Source organism: Argiope bruennichi, chromosome X1 (assembly GCF_947563725.1).
Source record: "Argiope bruennichi chromosome X1, qqArgBrue1.1, whole genome shotgun sequence".
In the NCBI taxonomy this organism is placed as follows: domain Eukaryota; kingdom Metazoa; phylum Arthropoda; class Arachnida; order Araneae; family Araneidae; genus Argiope; species Argiope bruennichi.
Window position 1 is genome coordinate 98,556,177 of NC_079162.1, and position 22,369 is coordinate 98,578,545.

The 22,369-nt window shown below is 27.8% G+C and overlaps 1 protein-coding gene across 3 annotated transcripts; it reads left to right on the forward strand.

Moving 5' to 3' along the window:
• The first annotated feature begins 53 nt into the window (after positions 1 to 53).
• On the forward strand, positions 54 to 19,341 carry LOC129958584 (baculoviral IAP repeat-containing protein 7-B-like). 3 transcript variants are annotated; one of them, XM_056071165.1, is made up of 6 exons: positions 54 to 186; positions 11,957 to 12,905; positions 14,334 to 14,515; positions 15,793 to 16,037; positions 17,921 to 18,042; positions 18,786 to 19,341. In XM_056071165.1, exons 2-6 carry the CDS (start codon positions 11,963 to 11,965, stop codon positions 18,995 to 18,997), a joined length of 1,704 nt encoding a protein of 567 aa, XP_055927140.1. In that variant the 5' UTR covers positions 54 to 186; positions 11,957 to 11,962; the 3' UTR covers positions 18,998 to 19,341. The 3 variants fall into 3 exon arrangements, with proteins under 3 accessions (XP_055927140.1, XP_055927139.1, XP_055927138.1); XM_056071164.1 differs by having other exon boundaries at positions 68 to 234; XM_056071163.1 differs by lacking the exon at positions 54 to 186 and adding an exon at positions 5,129 to 5,252.
• Positions 19,342 to 22,369: the final 3,028 nt, after the last annotated feature.

Sequence of the window (22,369 nt, forward strand, 5' to 3'; positions counted from 1 at the left end):
AGTCATTTAGAAAGATCCAGAAAACTCATTTGGAGGCTTTTAAGATGTGGCAACTGTAACTGTGATAGCGTCGTTTGTTTTATGGAGAGTTTTTGTTTCGTGATGTCAGTATGAGAATTTAGGTTCTCATTTTATTATTGCGTGAAGAAATAGCTTCGTTCTCTAAAATCTGCCTAGTTGATTCAGGTATTTGCTAAGGAAATTTTCTTTCACGGTTGTGGTGTTTTTTAAAAGGTAAAAATGAAAATATGTTGCGATTAGTAATGTCTAGATGTTATGCGACTCATTTCTCCAATTTGTGGAGATAGTTTTTTTTTCCTTCTGTATTTCATTCTACGGCATAATGAAATCTTACCATTGATGTAAATTTATTGTGAGCTTTTGTAATTATTAATTTATCTTGTGATGCATTCCTTAGAACATGTTTGTTTAAAAGTACTTTTATAGACATAGTTGACATATGTTAATTATAATTAACGTATGTTGCCTTCAATTGCATAATTTTTTTCTGCTATTTTTTATGGTTAAAATTTTAATTTTTATAAAATATTGTATTATTTCTCTTTACTTAATGGAATTTGGATGGTATTTGGCTTTTCAACTGGAATTAATTCTAAAAATACTATAGTTTTTTTTTTTTTTTTTTTTTTAATTTAAAGGCTATGATAGTAACTGATCAAATGATGAATTAACTCGATTTCCTAAATCTTCTTTCCTTATCCTTGAATTGGTTATTAATTTTTATTTTATTTTATTTTTTCTTGTAAAAAATTACTTATATGATGATAAACTTTTTATATGCATATGGTGTCATTTTACAATGTTTTGAATTGAATCACTTCAACCTAATCCTATTAAAGCAGAGATTAAATTTAGAGATAATTCACTACTGAAGTATATTTAATTTTGAGTTTTTATAAGTATGAGTAGTAGTGTGAAAAACCTTGTTAACAGAAATCTTTCTGGTTTTTTTTTTTTTTTTTTTTTACAAAACATGTACCTAAATGTTAATTAACATATGGTGCATTAATTAGATTGCTTTCTTCTCAATTTTTTATAAGTAAAATATTCATTTTAAAGAAAAAATATTCAAATCTTCTCCTCGCTGTATTAGAATCAAAATGATACTTAGCTTTTGCATTTTAATTTGTTCTCAAAAATTATATTGTTTTGATTGTGCTAAAGATTTTGATAATTATTAATTAAATTTGGCCATAACTTCATTCGGTAAATCTTCCTCTCTTATTTTAGCATTGACTGCTAAAATGTCAAGTTCTTCTATTTCATTTATTTAGTTTATATTAAATTTTTGATATGCATAAGCTAATGTATATACAGTTATGCTTATGTTATATTTTCACATTATTGTCATGTTGGATAATTTGAAATATTTACACTTTTTTCTTAAAGTTAAATATGAAAATTTGTTGATGATATATTTTAATTCCTTAGTTATCATATTTATAAGTCTCTAAGTATTAATACTTTTCATCCAAAAAATTTTGATATGGTGTTGTGACTGAATCATTCTTATTGTATTTATTGTTACAATTTTTTTTTTTTTTTTTCAAATTAAATAGTAATTTTTCTCTTGACTGGATTAAAAGAATTTTTATAAAATGCTTTATTAAGATGTTTGTTATACAATTTTATTAATATAGTTTTTCATAATTAAAATTTTAATTTCCTTATGCTTGTTAGTATGGATTATGTTCATTAATATCAACTAAACGTGTACAATAAATAAATGATCTCAAGAATTTGTTACCACTTAAGGATCTTAAAATTAGGGCAAATTATTAAATAATTTTATTTAATTTTCTTATTAGATGAATTATAAAGAGGCTCTGGTGAATATTACTTTTTTAAATGAATATTTTCAATACAGTGAATTTTCTTTCTAAGTTTAAAAATTTCCACTTTGGGTGCATTTTAATTTTTGTTTAAACTTTTTGTGATGGTTTTTTAAAATTACATAAGTATTCTGAAAATGATTTTTTGATTTCACAACTTAGTTTAAATAAAGTTTAAAAATAAAAGCATGAAACTTCAATAGATATTTGTTTGCTTCCTGACAATTACCTGTCATTGACCATTGGTAAGTTGAAAAATGGGTATAATTAAAGAACAATACTAAGCTTTTTCTTTCTGCACCACTGGTATAAATAAAATAACTATAAGTTGAAATTATATTTTGAAAAATTTGTGATACAGAAAAGTTAATGTATATATTTATCAGAATCACTAGAGTATATTCTTTTTTTTTTGTGATTTGACCATTTTTTTTACTGCAAAACAAGAAAACATGTGCTTTAGTAAAAAAATTTGTGTTTCTGTTATGTTTCCCAAACTTGATTGTTAGTTCAGCAGTTTATAGTGGTCTAATAGAAACTAAATAACCAAGTATGGAGGGCTGTCATTATATGATGGTACATGAATTTTTTGACTTTATCATTTGTACCAACTGTTAAGTGTTTTATATTGCTGGAATAATTAGAAGTAGAGTTTTGAAAAAGTAATTCAAACACAGGATTGTTTACAGCTGAAAGAAATGAATAGTGATTAGGTTTTATTTCTAATGTGAAACATTTGGGGAATAAAATTTATTAAATTAGTTTATTTTCTTTGAGGCCTTATAAAAACTTTGTGAAAGTAATATGTTTTGCATTCATATTCACTTCTCTTGTATTTTCTGACATTTGTTCAACATTCTTCGCTTCATTAATTCATTAGCTCTTGAAATCCCTGGCAAAATTGAAAGGAAATAATAATATAATAACTTTCATAATTTTTATTTCAATGCATAAACTGGGCCAAGAAGATGTTTTTACTGAGGAATTTCGTAATTATTATTAAATATCATATTTGAAGAAAATTTTATACATATTTTCAGTTTTAGGAAAGGGTGGGGGGAGAAACTACAGACTCAACACTTCTATATTTAAAATTCATTAATTCAGTTTCAAGGAAATTTCAAAAGGAGAGTCACTGTCCTCAAATTTTTCAAGAGTCAGCATTTTGACAACATCAGTCAGCAAATTTAAAAAAAAAAATAATAATAATTGAAAATAATATTTTATTCTACAAATGATTAACACTTGGAGAAATATGATTACAATGTTAAAACAACAATGGTAATTTTATTTTAAAACAGTTTTTTAACATGCTTGAAGACCATTGTTATATATATATATATATATATATATATATATATATATATATATATATATATATATATATATATATATATACAATAGCTCAAAAAATTGAGAGTACACCTTACTTTTACTTGATAAATTTGACTTTCAATATGAATAACACATTACTGGGAAGTGCAAACATGTTTTTATTTTTACATATAACAAATGGTTTAATTTAGAGTAAAAATAAAGAAAAATCAACAAAAAAGTTATAAATTGAAAAGTTGCAGAAGCATTTTAAATAAACATATGCAGTATTTTGCCTCAAAAAATTGAGAATACACCAGTGAAATTTTTGCAATATCGCACATAGAAAGAACGAGTCAGTATTTAGTTGCATGTCGTTTGGCTCTTATAATGGCCTCTAAATGTCATTGTACCAATTTGACCAATTTTTAGTGGTATCTAAAGATATTTTACCCTATTCTTCTTGCAACAATTGTTTTAAATGGGTTTTGTTTCTAATATTGTGCTTTTGAACCACTTTTTCGAGTATGACCCACAAATATTCAATGGCACTGATGTTGGGGTACTGTGCTGGTGTGTGTAACTGCTGTTTACAATGAAAAAGATGCCTTATTTTGATGTTACTTGCATTCTTTTTGGGATCGTTGTCCTGCTGAAAAATGAAATTTCCAGCTAAACCCAAATTTTTAACACTTTCCTTTAGATTGCTGCGACCATATGGTTCTTCCAACTTTTTGCAGAAACTTTTCAAATCATGGGCTGAAGTGTAAGTGCGAAATGTCATTAGACAAGCTGGATATAAAAGTCGCATTATTAGAGAGAAACTGTTCATCAGCTTGCAAATTCAGAAAAAGTATGAAACTGCAGTTTGCAAAAACTCATCAATTGAAGACCAATAACATTTGGAAGAAAGCTATATTTAGCAATGAAAGAAAACTCAGCAATTTTGGCAGCGACAGCCATCGTACTGTTTGGAGAAAGCCTAATCCTGCTTTGGATCCAAAAAATTTACGTCCTTGAGTTAAATATGATAGTGACTCCATCATGATTTGAGTTTGCATGGTTTCATCCGGGATAGGAAATTTAATTTTTATAGATGGCATTATAAACGATATGGTTTACTTGAATATACTTCACAGCAATCTAAAGGAAAGTGCTAAAAATTTGGGTTTTAGGTGGAAATTTCATTTTCCAGTAGGACAATGACCCCAAACAGAATGCAAGTAACGTCAAAATATGGTGTCTTTTTCATTGTAAACAGCAGTTACACACACCACCACAGTACCCTGGCATCAATATCATTGAATATCTGCTGGCCACACGTGAAGCAGTGGTCCAAAAACACAAAATTAGAAACAAAACCCATTTAAAACAATTGTTGCAAAAAGGATAGGTTAAAATATCTTTAGATATCACCAAAAATTGGTCAAATCGGTACCACAACATTTAGAGGCCATTATAAAAGCCAAAAGACATGCAACTAAATACTGACACGTTCTTTTTATGCGAGATATTGCAAGAATTTCATTGGTGTATTTTTAGAAATTTCAGAATTTTTTTAGGCAAAATTCTGTGTATGTTTATTTAAAATGCTTCTAAAACTTTTCAATTTAGGAGTTTTTCATTGATTTTTCTTTATTTTTACTCTAAATTAAACCATTTTATGTGTAAAAATAAAAACATGTTTGCACTTCCCGGTAATGTGCAATTTATATTGAAAATCGGATTTATCAAGTAAAAATAAGATGACTCTCAGTTTTTTGAGCCATTGAATGTATCACTGGTCTTCAAGCGTGAGTGTGCATATATATGTATATATATAGTTTACTGTTGATATCGGAAATTGGCAGTCAAGGGAAACTTCCCTACAGTCATAAAATAAATAATATTAAAATTGCAACAACAGGGTATGATGCATTAGGTTACGAGTGAAAGGAAAATAAGTTGTGGCATTGAAAATCACTCATCAGCTCTATACCAAGGAGATGATATTGTTTTGCAGAGGAGGACAAGGTATTTTCATTTTCTGTCTGAACCCAGTTGGAGATGTTTACAAGAAACTTTCTCATCTACTTCCTAATTAAGGTACTATCCCCTTCCTATCTGCATGAAAATTGTGAACTCTGGATAAGGTCATGTATTCTATGATTACTCAGATTTCTATTATCTTCAGAATATGAGAGTGAGCTAAGACAGGTGAATGGCAATATAAGTGAAGTGTCCTACTTATTGCTTCTGGTAATCGCATACAATAATTGAGTCTTACTCGTAAATATTTTGCAGTGTATTGTGTAACTAAGAAAACCAAGTACATATTTTTGACTTTTTTTCTTCTAAATTTAAATGAAATTTGATGCAGATCTTCAATTTTATTAACTTGATTATATATAAAATTTCATTTGTGAAAATATTTCTGTTTTTGAAATATAACTTGATTTATTTTTTTGTTAAGTTTTGAAGACAATCAGTTTCTGAGATTCGAGTAAATTATAGTAGCTTTGTTTTTATTAAAGAATGTAATTAATTTCAGTTTCTGTATGTTTTTATTATTTTTTATTTTTCTTATAATTCTGTTTCTTAGAATAATTAAGTGTATAAATCATATAGTAATAATTAACCATCAGCTTATTTTTATATTTTTAAAATTCAGAAAGTATTTACAAATTTTTCTATTTTTTTTTTCTCCTGGAAATATATATAATTTTTAAAATATCTCATAATGAAATTCACCAAATTGCATGTATAAGAAACTTAAAGATAACTTTTTTATTAATAACACTCATTTCAACAACTTTAATGATTGTATGTATTTTGAAGAAATTGTTTGTTTCTTGATGCTATTTTTATGCAACAGATGAACAAATTTAATTCAGTGTGAAAAAATCTTTTTAAAGTTGTTATACATATATTTTAATTATGTGGTTTCTAAATTTAATTACAGCCAATTGTATAATTATATAAAAATCTGCACCTTTTAACTTTTTCTTAGTAGTTCTTATTTGAATAAGTTAATTTCTTTCCTCTCCAACTTTATTTGAAAAATTTTCTTCTGTCAGTAAAGCTTTAAAAAAAAGAAAAAGAAACTGACTGACATCATGAATGAATTACGTTTAATTATTGAATGCTAATAATTACATTGTGCAAGTCACAAATTGTATTAGGAAGTTTAAGAATTGTCACTATAGTATGCCGCTAACCTAAATAACAATGTTGCTTGATTTTAAAAAAAAATGAGATTTATTAATTTTTTTGTATTAAAATTTTGCATTCTGTGGATTTAATATGCATTAGATCACCAGAAAAAGTATAAATGAAGAAAAACATTTTGAAGAATTGCTTATAATTTTCAGTTTTTCTATATCGTCTTTTTAGTTTTTATGTATCTAATACTAGAATAATATATTTAACTCGGATTTTTATGGATATTTTTTTCTTTTATGAAAAATGTAAAAATTACTGTTGCAAAATTCAGAAATATGGAAGCCAAACAACTGTAACAACTGCATACATTTATTTCTTTTGGAAACATTTTTGAACTGGACATCTTGTGATTTGACGATGCCTTTTCAGATTACAGCATTGAGAAAGCGATTGCAGCATTTGAGAAAGCGGAAGTAGTCTGATCCTAAAAAATTATGAACAGGGGAAAGAGTAGTTTTTAACATCACAAAAGCCCCCAAATTCTGATTGGACAAATATCAAGTCAAGATTAAACAAATTCAAGATATTTAGTCAAGGTTCAACAAAGAAATAATATCAGAATAGAACAAAGATAATATATTCTTTTTCTAGCATCTAGAAATTAGCATCAGATTAGGAAAGAATATTGCAATCTGTATTGTGATTAATGAGCACTAAACATGCTTTGTAGAAGTTATTTATACTGTAGATCATGGGAAATTCGATAATTTTTTTATATGAATTCATCAGTGACTTGAAGAAATTTTTACTGGGTTCCTTGAATTTCCTTTTGCTGTCATTAGTTAAATATACCCACGCTTCGTGTCCTGGGTGATTGCAGCAATACAGTTCTAATAATAATACAGTTTTAAGTCTATTAATTTGCTTAACTGCTGCATGACATATTCAATCAAAACAATGTTAAATGTTTCACTTTTGACAATTTTTTTACAAATTTAAAAAGAAAAGTATAAAGTATTTTTAAATAAAGTTACTTATTTAAAAATAACTTTATGGAATTTTTAGCAATAAATATTATTACTTTATTTATGAAAATTCTATATTTATTAATCATGTGTTAATTATTAAAAATATTAAGTTTTAAAAGTAAAGCTTTGCTTGCTATTTTTTGTTTAAATATTGTTGTTTACTACAGCTTATTCATTTTTAGGCCTTTTTTTTTTAAAAAAAATTAAAATTTGGTTCAATTAAGTTCTTATAATCATCCTACTGGTTTCCAATTTTTCAATTTTCATTACAGTGTTTTGTCTCATTAATTATTAGTTTTTAAAAACATGATTTGTTTTACATACAGAGGGAGGGCACGGTGTTGAAATCTGAGTTCGTGTTGAGATTTAGTATAAAGATAGTATATAGATAGAGATACATTTAAAATGTTCATTCATGAAATTATTAAAACGCATGGCCAGTAAATTTCGAGAAAATGGTCCTCAGACTTTTGGTAAAGCTTATATACTGATAACTTAACTCCCGTCCGGATGATCCCAATGGCGTGGTTGTTTGGGTTACCATCTTTTATGCAGAAGTTCAGGGTTCGAACCTGGCTTGGATTTTTTTTTTTAATAATTCTTATTCAATTAAAAATTTACAAATACTTTTAGTTAATATAGTTTTTTCCAAAAATAAATATTTATTATCGAAATACATAATAATAAAATTTAAATTTAAAAAGAAAAAATTATAAATACAGATGCATTAAAAATTATTTAAATTTAATTAACTGTTTACATATAGTTTTAATTAATATGCTACTTATTTTTATGGAAGGATAAATGCTTATTCTTTTAATACTTTAATTACAATTTAATGTTTAAAGGAAAAATAATTAAAAACGTAACGTTAATAGCTACAGATAATTTAACTTGCTTGCATCATTTTCAAACAATTAAGTTTCAAATTCTTGGATTTTAATAATAATAAATTATCAATTCTAACTCAACAAAGCTTTATTTATTTCAAAAACTGAAGGGAGCAGCTGATATTTGTTAAATATGTCAGCAAATGTCCCCAACTGCAATAATAAAAAGAAATGGTAGAGAGCAGGTGTTAATTTATTGACTGCGCATGCAGATGATTCAAATTTTAATAATCATTTAAATTCGAACAAATGCAGAGAAAGTAAAGATTTTGGTGCGTTTTATATCGCCCTTTAACTAATTATAAATAATAGAGATATATTTTGAAGTTTAAATGTCTGTGAATACAGATACTGCAAATGTATCGGAGACTGAAGATGAAATTCCGTTGGATTCACTATACAGTGAAGTGTCAAAATTGCGATTAAAAGATGCAGTTATTATCAAGGATTGTTAACTGAAAATAATCTTATTGCATCGGAATATTCAGCTTCAATTTCTAGAGAAGCAGATTTGTTGGGTGAAGAAATTTATCAAAATTCTCTTGACATGCTCTCTTAAAAAATTGTGTGTGATGATGAACTTATTCATGCAAATGAAAGATGTGACGAAGAACTTTTTGAATTGAAGATAATGCTTCATCAGATGAGTATGGACCTGTTAAAAAAAAAAAGGAAAAAAAGTTTAATATATTTCTTTGGACTATAAAATCAAAGCCGTAAGCATCACAAGACTACATGGAATCTACAGTCATTACATGTAGTCGTTAAAAAAGGAAAGATTATTTATCCAAATGGGAAGAAGATGTAAGAAAGGGAGGAAACATATTTTATAAATATGCAATTATCGATTATTGGACTTTGCGATTATCGTTTCGTTGAAGCGAGAGAGTGTATTTTCAACAAATAACTACCAGGAATTCACAGCAGTGGGGTTTAACTGCTGCCGGACAATTTGCAGATTTTGAATTCATAGCTTCTGAAAGATGGGTCAAGAAGTTCAAAAACAAGCATAGCGTTTGACAACGAAAAGTGACACAATTTGTCTCGAAAAAAGAAACAGTTACAGTCGAAGAAATGTTTGCTTCTGCAACAACTTTCAAATGCAAACATTAAATCTTAGAAAAAAATTTCAGCAAAGACTATGTTTTTAATACTGGCCAGATAGGTAAGTTAATGCAATTAATTTTTAAATAGATCCTTAATTTCAATCTAACACTTACCCGTCCTATATATCTCATGTCATTCTCCCTTTTGCAGGATGTCAGTACCAATCTATATATAACAGAACTCTTTCTGAAAAAAGAAGCAAAATTGTTTTCGTCAGAAAACACGATTTGAAGAATGTGACCCATTTTTACATGGGGCAATATGCGCTCACATTATCTGGAAAAATACTGCCTAAAATATTTGTATGCCTTCATGAGGCAACCGGCAACTTTGGTCCTCGTGTTGAAAAAATAGTAAATCAATTTGCTAAGAAATATAAAAATGTGATTATTTAATCTTCAATGTCTGGAAAACTAACAGTAGAATTATATATTGAATACCTTAAAAATCGTTTGAAATCTTACATTGAAAAAGAACAGTTTCTTCTAATTATAGACTCTTGGACGGGGCTTGCAAAACCTGAATCATGCGATGAAATCTTCCAAGTTGACCAGAAAATGCCAACTTGTAAAATTAAAGTAATTTCTCCAAAATGCACTCCCCTTGTTCAGCCTTCCGACGTTTATTTTTATACACAAGTAAAAAAAATCTTATTAAGCATATACAAAATTCTTCTTATTTAATCGAACATGATCAAAAAATAAATTCTCGCGAAGATAGCATAAAAATTCAGTCAATTGTACACCTTCAATTGTCATTACCAGTTTTTAACAAGATAAGGTATGCATGGAACGCCGTCCAGCTTTTTGATGAAAGAGAAATATTTTTAAATGTAAATGAAGTTTGTTTTTCCATAGATCTCTTAAAAAAACCTTACTTTTGTGGACAATCATCATTTATCACTTGTGCAAGATGTGGAAATTTATTTTGTTTCCAATGTTTTTACTATAGTTACTATTCTGGTTCTTGTATATAATCGAAAATAAATGTATATAGGATAATTTTTTAGAAATATTGAATATTTTTTTTTTTTTTTTACTATGTGAGTATTTATAATGAATAATTATCACCATTTGTAATATTTATTACTATTTTTTAATATTAAATTAAAATTTAAGTATGAAAATAATAAACATTTATCTTTGCATAAAAATAAGTAGCATATTAATTAAAATTATCTGTAAATCGGTAATTAAATTTAAATAATTTTGTTTTTTTTAATGCATCTGTATTTATAATTTCTTCTTTTAAAATTTTAATTTTATTATTTATTTCGATAATAAATATTTATTTTTGGACAAAGCATTAAGTATTTGTAAATTTTTAATTGAATAAGAATTATTAAAAAAGAAAAGAAAAATTTCCTAGCTAGGTTCGAACCCTGACCTTCCGCATACGAGATGGTTACCTAGACAACTACGCCATTGGGATCATCCGAACTGGAGTTAAGTTATCAATATATAAGCTTTACCAAAAGTTTGAGGACCATTTTCTTGAAATTGACTGGCCATTGCGTTTTAATATTTTCATGAATAAACATTCTAAATTTATACTATCATTATACTAAATCTCATCCCGAACTCAGATTTCAACCCTGTGCCCTCCTCTTGATAGATCTCAATAAGTTCTGCAAATATATTTGGATATAAATTTTTAGCAGATACTCCTGATAAAATTTTTCAGAAATATAAGTATTGTTTTTGTTTGTATATTACACCAGCTTGCTAAATCATATTACTGATTAATTGTACATTACTGATATATATCAGACCCTTCAAAAAATAAATGTTATGTTGGTCGGCTAGATACATTATTAGAGTTGCCATTTTAGTTTTGTTTTATATTGCCGTATGTAACACTCTTGTCTGTTCAATTGATTTAAATTTAGATGGCAGTGTGTTGAATAAAATTATAAAATAAACTTTTTTTTTAAAAAAAGTTTCTTTATAAAATCTTTGATAGCTAAATATATAATGTGCCAATGTTTCACATTTTCTAACATTTGTTGTTTATTTACATTATTCTTCCTGAATGGAAAGATTTGAAATTCTAGATCTAAAAGAAAAATACATTATTGATAACATTTGGTGATGTCAATGGTGGAAAATTCAGAAGGCAAAGCAGATTTAATATTTGCTATTGTTCTTAAATGATTGTGAAATGTACTGTTCTCAATTTACACTAATTAGGAAAAAATGTTCACTTTAAGTGCTGTATTTTAGTGAAAATTTGCTGTGTTTGAGTATTAAGTTGTTTAGAAGCTGTAGTTAAAATTTCACTTATTTCTAGCTCAATAATTTTTTGATGGTGTCGTAATTTATGAAATTTCTAATTTTAAAATGTCTAGTTTTTAAAATTTAATAACATAATATATGAATTTATATTTCACTGAGTTGAGCATTATTTCAGAGTTAATAGCACATAGATGTTCCAAAATTCTCATCATGAAGACAACTTCAAAGTTGTTAGCTTTCCGAATTAATTGGATTTATGGATTTTAATTTAGGCTTTTGAAAATATGATTATTTTGATGTTGCCATTAATTGAATAAGACTTACAAAAGATTCTTCTAGAATTTTCCATAAAGAAATTTCGTTTGATGTGGTATGTTTTTCTCCCTCAGATTGTCATGGATAGTGAAGAGAACGTGCCTCCTTCTCAATCCAGGAGTTCTCAATCTGCTCTGAAGCCTCAGAAGGATGCACAAAAACCTATAGATTATTCCTATGAGGAAGAGAGAATAAAATCTTTTGTAACTTGGGAAGTATATTATCCAGTTGATCCTGTTCGCTTGGCCAAAGCTGGTTTTTATCATTCTGGCCGTGGCGATGAAGTTATTTGCTTTAGTTGCAAGGGTCATGTAAAAAATTGGAATTATGGTGATGTCGTTTTGAAGAAGCATGCTGAATTATTTCCAGACTGTGATTTTGTGAATAACAGGTCAAATAATATTCCTATTATTCCGCCAAAGAAATTTCAAAATCACTTGAGAGGCAATAATGGGAAAGTGCCTGTTTCCAACCAGGCAGCTAAAGTGTCTCAAGGTGTTGGCAATATTGATTACAATAAAATGCGATCTGTTCAAGAAAGACTAAAAACATTTGCTTGTAACTGGCCATTATCTTATGTTGATGTATCAAAAATAGCCCAAGCTGGATTTTTTTATCTTGGACTTGAAGATAAAGTTCAGTGTCCATTTTGTAAAGGTATTGTAAGTAACTGGGAAGATGCAGATGATCCATTAAAAGAGCATATGAAACACTTTCCATGGTGTGACTATTTGTCAGGGATAATATCAGGTTTCAATCATAAAAAAATGCCATGGTTCAAAGTTGATTCTGAAGATGTATGTGGCAATACAAATAAAAGCGTCAGTATAGCAGAAAAATGCAAACTTCTTGATAAGAATCAAGAACACATGAACCTTACGAGATTAGGGGTACACTTATACAGTGATCCAGCACATCCTCAGCAAGCATCTTATAGTGCTCGATTACGATCCTTTTCCTCATGGCCCGATACTGCTCCTATTGCTGGAGAAGAGTTGGCAAAGGCTGGATTTTTTTACATAGGTATTTCTTGTTTAAATTAATGTTGTTTTTAAATTTTAAGCTAACTTTTTTGTGCACCTAAAATTTTATGTTTTGTCAAAAAAAATTTTTTTTTATTTGCTTTATAAATTTAAATCTTTTAAGGATGTTGATGTACTCTGTGAAATGTTTTTTCCTAGCATGGTAATAGCTATTTAACTTTTCTCTATTCTTTTTATCCTGATTAATCTATTATAAAACAAATTTCTAACTTTTGGCAAACAATTATTTTGGTCAAAACATGAAAATTAAAAAAAAAAAATCAGTAATTTATTTAATAATGCACTTTATATCTAAATTCATCAACAATTTATTATAGTTTTCTTTTTAGAAATTTCAATTTTTAATCGAAAGCCCAAATATAAAGAACCCTTAAGTGCTGTACCAATTTTCAATACAGCATATATGCATTAAGAAAACGTATTTGCTTCAATTACATGGTACAGTAAGAGAAGAAATTGCTTTCAGAAAAACAGTCCCAGATATGTTAGAAGTGGTGTTTAACACATTTTTCCATTCCATTAAAAGTTTTCACCTAATTTATATGTTTTATAACTGTACTAATAAATTCCTAATTAATTTCAAAAGACAGAAAGTTATCTCAAAATTCATCCATTTGCGATGTAGTATAAGTTATAGCACATCTACAATACATGTTGTCACTGCTTTTAAGTTAGTTATTTTTTATATAACTTTATTTATCAACTTGTGGTATTTATTGATATAGAAATGGCAAAGGACTCCCACTGACAGCAGCACCAATATGGCATTTGAAAACTATAACATTGCTATTTTACTATCAGTTGTTTCTTGATATATGAAAAAGACATTTTTTATTTTAAGTGAGTTATAATAGATTGCATTTCTGAAATTAATTTCTCCGGATATCAGACTTTTTTTTTTTTTTTCAATTCTTATTATAGTCAATAATAATAATAATAATAAATGATTTAGGCAAAATTTCAAAAAATAAGAAATAAACAAAGAATCTATTTAAAACATATTCAATACATTGAAAAGAAATCACTGTTTGTAGCTGCTCTTCATTATTTTTGACCAATAATTACATATCCCTCATCTTTTGAAGATAAATTATTTTAAGACCACTATGCAAGCATTAAACATTTTGAAGTGCTTTCTATTGTTAAAAAATTTCTATTCTACTTTTTGTTGAAACTTTATGTATAAATATCATTGTTATGACAGCAAATAAAGAATCATTTAGCAAAAGTTTTCAGTTTAACATTAATTCATGTTTCTCTAATTTGTGTCCTTATGTATTTTTTATAAATGGATATTCATTACATAGTATAATTTATACATTTTTTTCCTCCAAAGCTGTTTTTTTTTCTTATAATAAAAGTTATTAATTTCACTAGTATTTTTAACTTATGATCTTCAAAATTTCAGGAATCAGTGATCACACAAAATGTTTTCACTGTAATGGTGGATTATGCAACTGGGAACAAGGTGATGATCCATGGATGGAGCATGCGAAATGGTTTCGCAACTGTGAATTTTTGCGATTCAATAAAGGAGAGGCTTTTATTGCAGCTTGTGTAGAAAAACAGCACTCAACTGAGAAACTTGAGGTATCTTTGATGATTAAATATCATTTTTTAAATGACTAATACATTTATTCTTCTGCATTTATTCTAATTATAACTTGATGTTGTCCTTGTTACCATAGATTTCAAATTGTGAGATTAGTTTTCTATTGTCCTCATGTAGCATTGAAACATGTGATGAACAAGCTAAATCAATCAAAAAGTAAATCTCCTTTTGAGATATTTAATTCTCAAAAAAGTATAAATGTTTAATATTGATATATATCATTTTAATTGAACCCATATTAACTTCATGTAAAAATGTTCTCTTATTTCCTGATCCAATTCCACCTTTTTTTATTTAATTAATGTTGTATGAGCTCTGTAAAAAAATGCTTAAATCTGCATTATACAAATCCTTTTAAAAGATATCTAAATTTGTCTCTCCTAAATCAACACGTGTAAAGATACCCCTATCAGAATCTAATAATATGTAATAATTGGGGAAAAACAATTTGCTCTTGTGTTGCACTGTAGATTGTTGTACCTCATCGTTTCTTGCTTGTGTATTAATTATGCCTCCTGGGATGGAGTAAAAGCGAAGTTTTAAAATTACTAAAGTCTCTTCTCTCATGGCCATGACTGCTTCAAATATATGTATTTACATTATATATATATAATCATAATTTTAATTTTTGCTATTCATTTATTCAGACATTTTTATTCATTTGATTCATTAAAAAGCCAGTTAAAATTTTTTATAATATTTCAGATAAAATGTAAATTAGTAATTTATTGATCTATTTTTTACCTAACATCATAAGTGAATTTATAATAGGGCCTAATATGAAGCTTTGAATTCTCTTCATATTTTGATCTTTAATCTTTTTTTAATTATTGATTAAAGTACATTTTAAAAACTGATGTGACCTGATTTAAAGTTTTTTGAATAGGGCATTAAGACTAATATAGAGCTTTCTTTTCTTTTCTTTTTTTTTTAATTTTTTTTTTTTTTTTTCAGATGTGAATTGTGTTATTGTAAAACTAAAGGCATCTTTTTACAATATTAATGTGAATTAAAATATTTCTTCTTTAATATGTTTATGATTCTATAAATTTACATGGCAGTAAAGAATATTGTATAATATAATGCCTATAATTTAACTGAATGTTAAAAAATTTAGAGAAATAGTTCAATTATAGTAATAGATGCTTTATTACTCTACAAACACAATGAACATAATAATAATTTCCTTTATTTTATGGGTTTTCTTTCTTTTATCTTCTGCCTTGTTAAATTTCTTATGCATTCCCTTCATTAGTTGGATATTCCTACACAACAATCTTCTTTAACAAGTCCCGAGTCTCTCTTGGCCAAAGTGGATGAATTGATGAGTTCGAGTATTGTAAAAAAAGTCCTGGAAAGCAGTGTTTTCCCTCCTTATATCATTAGAGCTGCTATACTCCGACAGTTGAGAGACACGGGGAATTCATTTTCTACTGTGGATGAATTGTGTACTGCTGCATCATACCTAAAAGATGAAATGTTGCAAGAACCATCGAGACAGTGAGTTAAAATTTTCTGTGTTTTTTTGTATTGAAATACTAACAATATATTTAATATAACAGTTCATATGTGGAAAAAATCTTAAATTTATTTATTATTCACTCAAATTGTTTGCTTTTCAAATTTGTTTACTCCAAGTTACATTTGAAAAAAATTTAACAATATTAATGAGAACTATGTATTTTTGTATTTTGTTTTTTACATAAAGATTTCATACTTTATCTCTATTTTTATATTATTATTTCCACATCATGCTGTCTTTATTCATGCCATTTCATGTAATCTTTTGATCATAAATTTACAAAATTCTTTTAATAGTGATGTTATCGATTGAGGTATCACAAGTCTTCCTAATTGAATTAAATTATAAATTTCTGAGAATTTTTAAGTTTAAGGCGAAAACTAAGTTAAGAATAATATTGTTCTTTTCTGATATTTGCCAATCATTTTTCTTTCAGCTGTATGAAATTAAAATTATTTACTAATGAATTGTAAAGTATTAACAAAGAGATTATGAAACTAATATTAGATAGATATGAATTTATTAAATAATAAATTATGTATCTAGTAAAGATATTTATTTGCTAATTTCTTGTTATTTCTTTGGTTTAATAATTATCGTGTTTATCGAAAATAATAAACTGAACAGACAGAATATTTCTCGTAAAATTCAAATATGTGGTGATGGATGTTACTCAAGTTTTTAATATCATACTTCTATTAAGCTTTGCTATCCTAACCTTCAGAACGTTTTTATAGATTTTTAAAATCCAGTCATTACATACAGCAATTCAGTTAGTCTTTGATGGTATGAAAGAAATAATTTCTTTGTATGTATATATATACTTCAAGTATTCAGTTATTTAGGTTTTTATTACATTATTTTATCAAAGAACCATTTCATATAACTGTTATTTTTTTAGTTCTATTTTAAATTGAAGATAGTAAGGATATTAACTTCACTTATTTCCTTTAATTTGTAAGGATAGCTCAGTAGACATTTCTTGTACTTAGCCCCATTTTTCAAATAAAGTTTCTTAAATCTGACACTGAATTCCTTATTTGTTGGTTGTTCTTTCATCATTGGAACAGCTAGATAACTTTGGTCAGATTTTATTTGACATCAGTGGTGTGTCATAAAGTGTTACGAAATTTTATAATGTACTTCATTTTGATGTGCAAAATATCTATAAATAATATCCTGAATTTTTTCAGCAAAAATACTTAGTTGTTAAATAATTATCAGTGCAGATAAAAATGAAAATTGTTGATGTTGTTAACTGTTCAAGCATTAAAATCTCTCGATTCGTGTGATTTTTTTTAAACATAAAAACACATCAGTATTCACTAATCTTTACAGGTGGAAAACTATTTTAACTTTACAACTGGAAAATTATTTTGTTTAATGCATTAGCAAAACTTTGAAAGTTTCTTCATGTTTATTTTTGTTTAAATGTTGTAATTTAATGATTGTCTTAAAGATAAGTCACTTATTCATTGATAATTTATTTTATTGAAGCTTAAAAAGTAGGAACAGAACAAAAGGAACTTTGTTTTTAGAACTTTGGAAGTTAGAAAAAAAATGTTTTATGTAAGTTAAAAGAACAAATTAATTAGTGCAAAAAGATTTAGTATGTCATGTGTGGTATGGAAAAATTAATGATCATTTTGTTTTTCATTTATGATCCTTTTTTACCCCTTATTTATATATCTTTTCCAAAATATATTATTCTCCTGAAAATAAGTGGACATTCTTTTATTCTAATAACTAAAGTTGTTGCTGATCATATTTTAATTAAGTTATATTTTTGCTATACATGCCTACTTAAAAATATGTATTCTGTCCCATGTTCTACATATAATATCACTTTCATTTTTAATAGAAATTGTGATCCGTCTGATCTAAATATACAAGGTATTGACATGAGCAAGTGTGCTATTGGTTCTGATGGCCACGATGTTAATATGGAGAGTAGTGGAGACAATTTGCATGGGGCATCAAATGGTAAGCCAATTTTACCATCTAATAAAATAATTTTCTTACTTAAATGTTGAATTTTTAGGTTTTTTTTTTACTCTCAAGGTTGTCCTGTTTTAGATCAAGCTATACTGTACTTATTCAACTAATTATTTTTAATAGTTTTGAAGTTTTCTGTATAGTATAGAGAAAATATCAAATTAAAGAATCAAATATATCTCGTTACTTGCTTTTTATGTTAAGGCAATTCTTTTCTTGTTGCATCTTTTGTTTAAGTGATTAATGATTAAATATTTTAAGAATCATACTAATTTCTTATATAAGAATTTAGGGGGCTTCAGAAGTGTTCTGAAAATTAAAAAGAAGTATTCTGAAAATTATTCTGTCGTTTCAATGCAATTCAAGGCGTCAGTTCTATCAGATTATGTAGATTATCACTCATATATCTTTAGAAAGAAAATTAACTGTCTTCTGTAGCAGTTGAAAGCTAGTATGTTTGCTACAAATATCATTTCAATATTATTTAATTGTTATTTTCTTATTTGCACTTGTAGTGTTACATTTAATATACATTTGGTTATAATTATCTCAATCATAAACAGTGGATTGTTTTCGGATTACTTTCTCAAAATTTTTCTTATTTCTTTAATCTCTGAAAGATAATTTATTTTCATAGATAATACAGGAAATATTCTTAGATAGTATTTTATGTGAAAACTGATATTAATGATATTTGCACTTTATTAATATAATTTTATTTTGAACCATAGCGCTACCGAAGGTGAATGGAAAACTCAAGGAATATGGAGGTACTCTTCCCAAAGACCAATGCTTATGTAAAATTTGCATGGATAAAGAAGTTGGTATTGTGTTTCTTCCATGTGGCCATCTTCTTGCTTGCACTGATTGTGCACCGGCTTTAAAGCTGTGTCCTATGTGTCGAAAAGCTATACAAGCCATCGTCAGGGCGTATTTACCATAAAGTTTTGCCCTACTTTGTATATATTTCTTTGTATTATACATAAATGTGTGTTTCATGTGAATTGAAAAAATAATAATAAATGTTAATATCGGATACGAATTGTCTCTATTGAATTCTGATATTTAGGATGCTTCTTTTCAGAATACATCATAACCATTCAATATCATAACATAATTGAAAACGGCTTTAAAGCTGTGTCCTATGTGTCGAAAAGCTATGCAAGCCATCGTCAGGGCGTATTTACCATAAAGTTTTGCCCTACTTTGTATTTATTTCTTTGTATTATACATAAATGTATGTGTGTTTCATGTGAATTGAAAAAAAATAAATGTTAATATCGGATACGAATTGTCTCTTTATTGATTTCTGATATTTAGGATGCTTCTTTTCAGAATACATCATAACCATTCAATATCATGATAACATAATGGAAAACCTATTTAGTGTTTGACTTGATATCTTTAATTTTAATATCTTAAAATTTCTAATGTGTTTATTGCTACAATTTAGTTAAACTGTGCAAATTTTCAAAATCATATTTTTATTCTGATATAATGGGTGGATAATAGATTGAAGAAACTAAGGATTGTTGAAACAGTAATTAACTTCAGTCAAGTTCTCTGTAACATTTTTCTGCGAGTTTCGGAAATTTTCCTCGCTCAAAATATATCCTTATATGGATAATTGGTTAATTTTTCATATGAAATTCCATATCTTGATTTGAAGAACCAATAAATAAAGAGTGCTGTCAAATTTTTAAGTTTGAGAGACCTAACATCAGAATGTGTGATTGTTACCAATAGTTAATCTCAAAGTCATTCTTAGTGATAAGGAAATACCAAACTGGATTATTAAAGATACCACAATAGTTATTACGGAATTACTTTGCCTCTATGTCGATACTATTTAAAAGGAAATGAATAGGGTTGGAGCATTAAATAGATTTTAGAAAAAGAATTTATCGCTCATACTCCAATTTTGACACTCACATTTTGTTACCCTTAGTCTTTATTTCTTGTTTTAATTCTAGAAATTAAAATTTGAATATATGGGGAAAAAACTCATTTTTGCGAAATTATTGTAAAGGTTAATAATATTCAGTTATTTCATTTGCAAATGTTCGAATTTTGCTAGGCACAGACTGTACGAATTTCAGACTTAGTTGACTGTCTCTCCTGTAACAACAACAAAAAAAAAAAAAAAAAAGTGAGCTTCTTCTTGTGTACTGATAAGTATTCATCTCATAGAACAAGCCTACATTCAACCACCAAGAAATTTCTTTTGTAGTTTTCATCCAAAAAACTGATTTTCATTAGCGCTATCTACAAATTTGTCTTCGTTCACTGAAGCTTTTTGATATCTATTAACTGTGACTCTCTGGTATTAGGAAATGACAGCTTTCGCTGCTGAAAATCGCAATTTATCCATTTCAATAATGATAATAATAATTCAGACTTTTTCATTGAACGTTTTTACAGCCGCATTAAATTAATCGATTGATTTAGGCATTCGCCAGAGGTTTACTTAAACATCTCGCTAATCATTTTATATATTCTTAATATATGCTTATGTGATAAATTATACAGATAAGTTCATTGATTTCCAATAGTCGGCAAAATGGACAGAAAATGTGATAAAAACTTATGCAAATCCTAATATTAACTAAAATGATTATCTACAGTGTTCTAGAAATGAAAATCGACTGACCCAATGTTTTAAAATAAAATTTAAAAAATATAATAATTTCATAGTATTTTTGTTTCATCATCATACTAATAATTTCTTATCTAGCCAAGAGCATATAATTTGAAATTTGTAGTCGGTTGTAAATTTTTGTATATAGAGCACTTAAATAAAATTATGGAATTAAGAATGAGGGGAAGAGAAAAGAATGATTTTGTCTTCAAGGTATAAATTCCAGTTTTTTCCCATTCATTGATTTCTAGTCATTTTAACTCCCACTTTCATTGAAAGCTGGTAATTTGGACATTGTGTGGTGCATGCATTAAATTTCTCACAACTACTACTTTAATTAAATAAAGGAAAGTGATTTTGATTAAATGTTAATGAATATCATGAATTCAAGTGCCTTGTGTAGTATGAAACTAATGCTATATATATATATATATTTGAGGGAAAAAGAAGACAATACTATTTTTGATCGTTCTGATAGGCGTAAACTCATACATAGAAAGGAAAATGTAAGTAGATGGTATATATGAAAATTCTCAAGATCACATTCAGCGGCAATTGATGCATATACATATATTACTTTTCGTTCATAAAAAATATGTAACTTAAAATCATAAAAACATACACTGCTGACCATTAAAATTACAACACCAGGAAGGAATGATCAAATATCAAAATCGCATTGGGATATTAAAATGATCAGTATTTCAGCGCATTTAGATGACGTAGTAGGGAGAAACGACATCTGAAACACTGCACAAAAGAAAAATTATGTAGCGAATTTTTTATTAGGAAATCGCTTTGTAAGGTTGCTCAGAATATCGTGTTATGCCTCGAATAATAAGAAGAAATGCTTACCAGTCTGACCCCCGAGGAGACTTGCGTTCGATATCTGCACAGGGGTCCTGCACCTGGTGTGATAGTTTGGGTAACCATTGAATACACGGCACGCATATCTCTAGTTCGGATCAACTGTAATTTGAACGCTGATCGGTACATTTCTGACATCTTAGTCCAGTGGTTGTGCCCTATCTTCGAGGCCTTCCAGATGACATCTTCCAACAAGATAATGCAAGATCATATGTTGCACATCGAGTTCTGAGTTTCTGAACACAGGGTTTTCGATTGTTGCCCTGGCCTGCATGATCTCCAGATTTGTCACCCATTGAACGCATCTAGTCATGGGTCGCTGAGAGACTGGTCTGGCACCCTCTGCAGCTAATACAGTTGATGAAGTGTGGCATAGACTTGAAGCAGCGTGTAATGATTTCCCGTTTCTGTCATCCAAGCCCAGATCCACTCCATGCCTAACCGGGTAAAGGCCGTTTTAACTGCCAGGGGTGGCAGCTGTTTCTACTACTTGTAAACCCCCGAAACTGCTTTAATCATTTTGTCTTCATGTCATACTGGTTACGTACAATAAATATCTTTTATGTATTTGCTTTCCTTCATGGTGTTGCAGTTTTAATGGTCAGCAGTATATTAACACTTAGACGTCGGGAAACAGAAACTTGTTCTTTTTTTATTTATTCAACATCGAATTTTAATTCAAGAATTTGAATTGCATACCATTTTAGATAAGTTGAACATGTAAATAAATGTCAGCACAATACGTTCATTTTTTTTTTCTCCTCCTTTCTCCCTTCTTTTATGTTATATAAGTTGCCTGGAGTGAACATT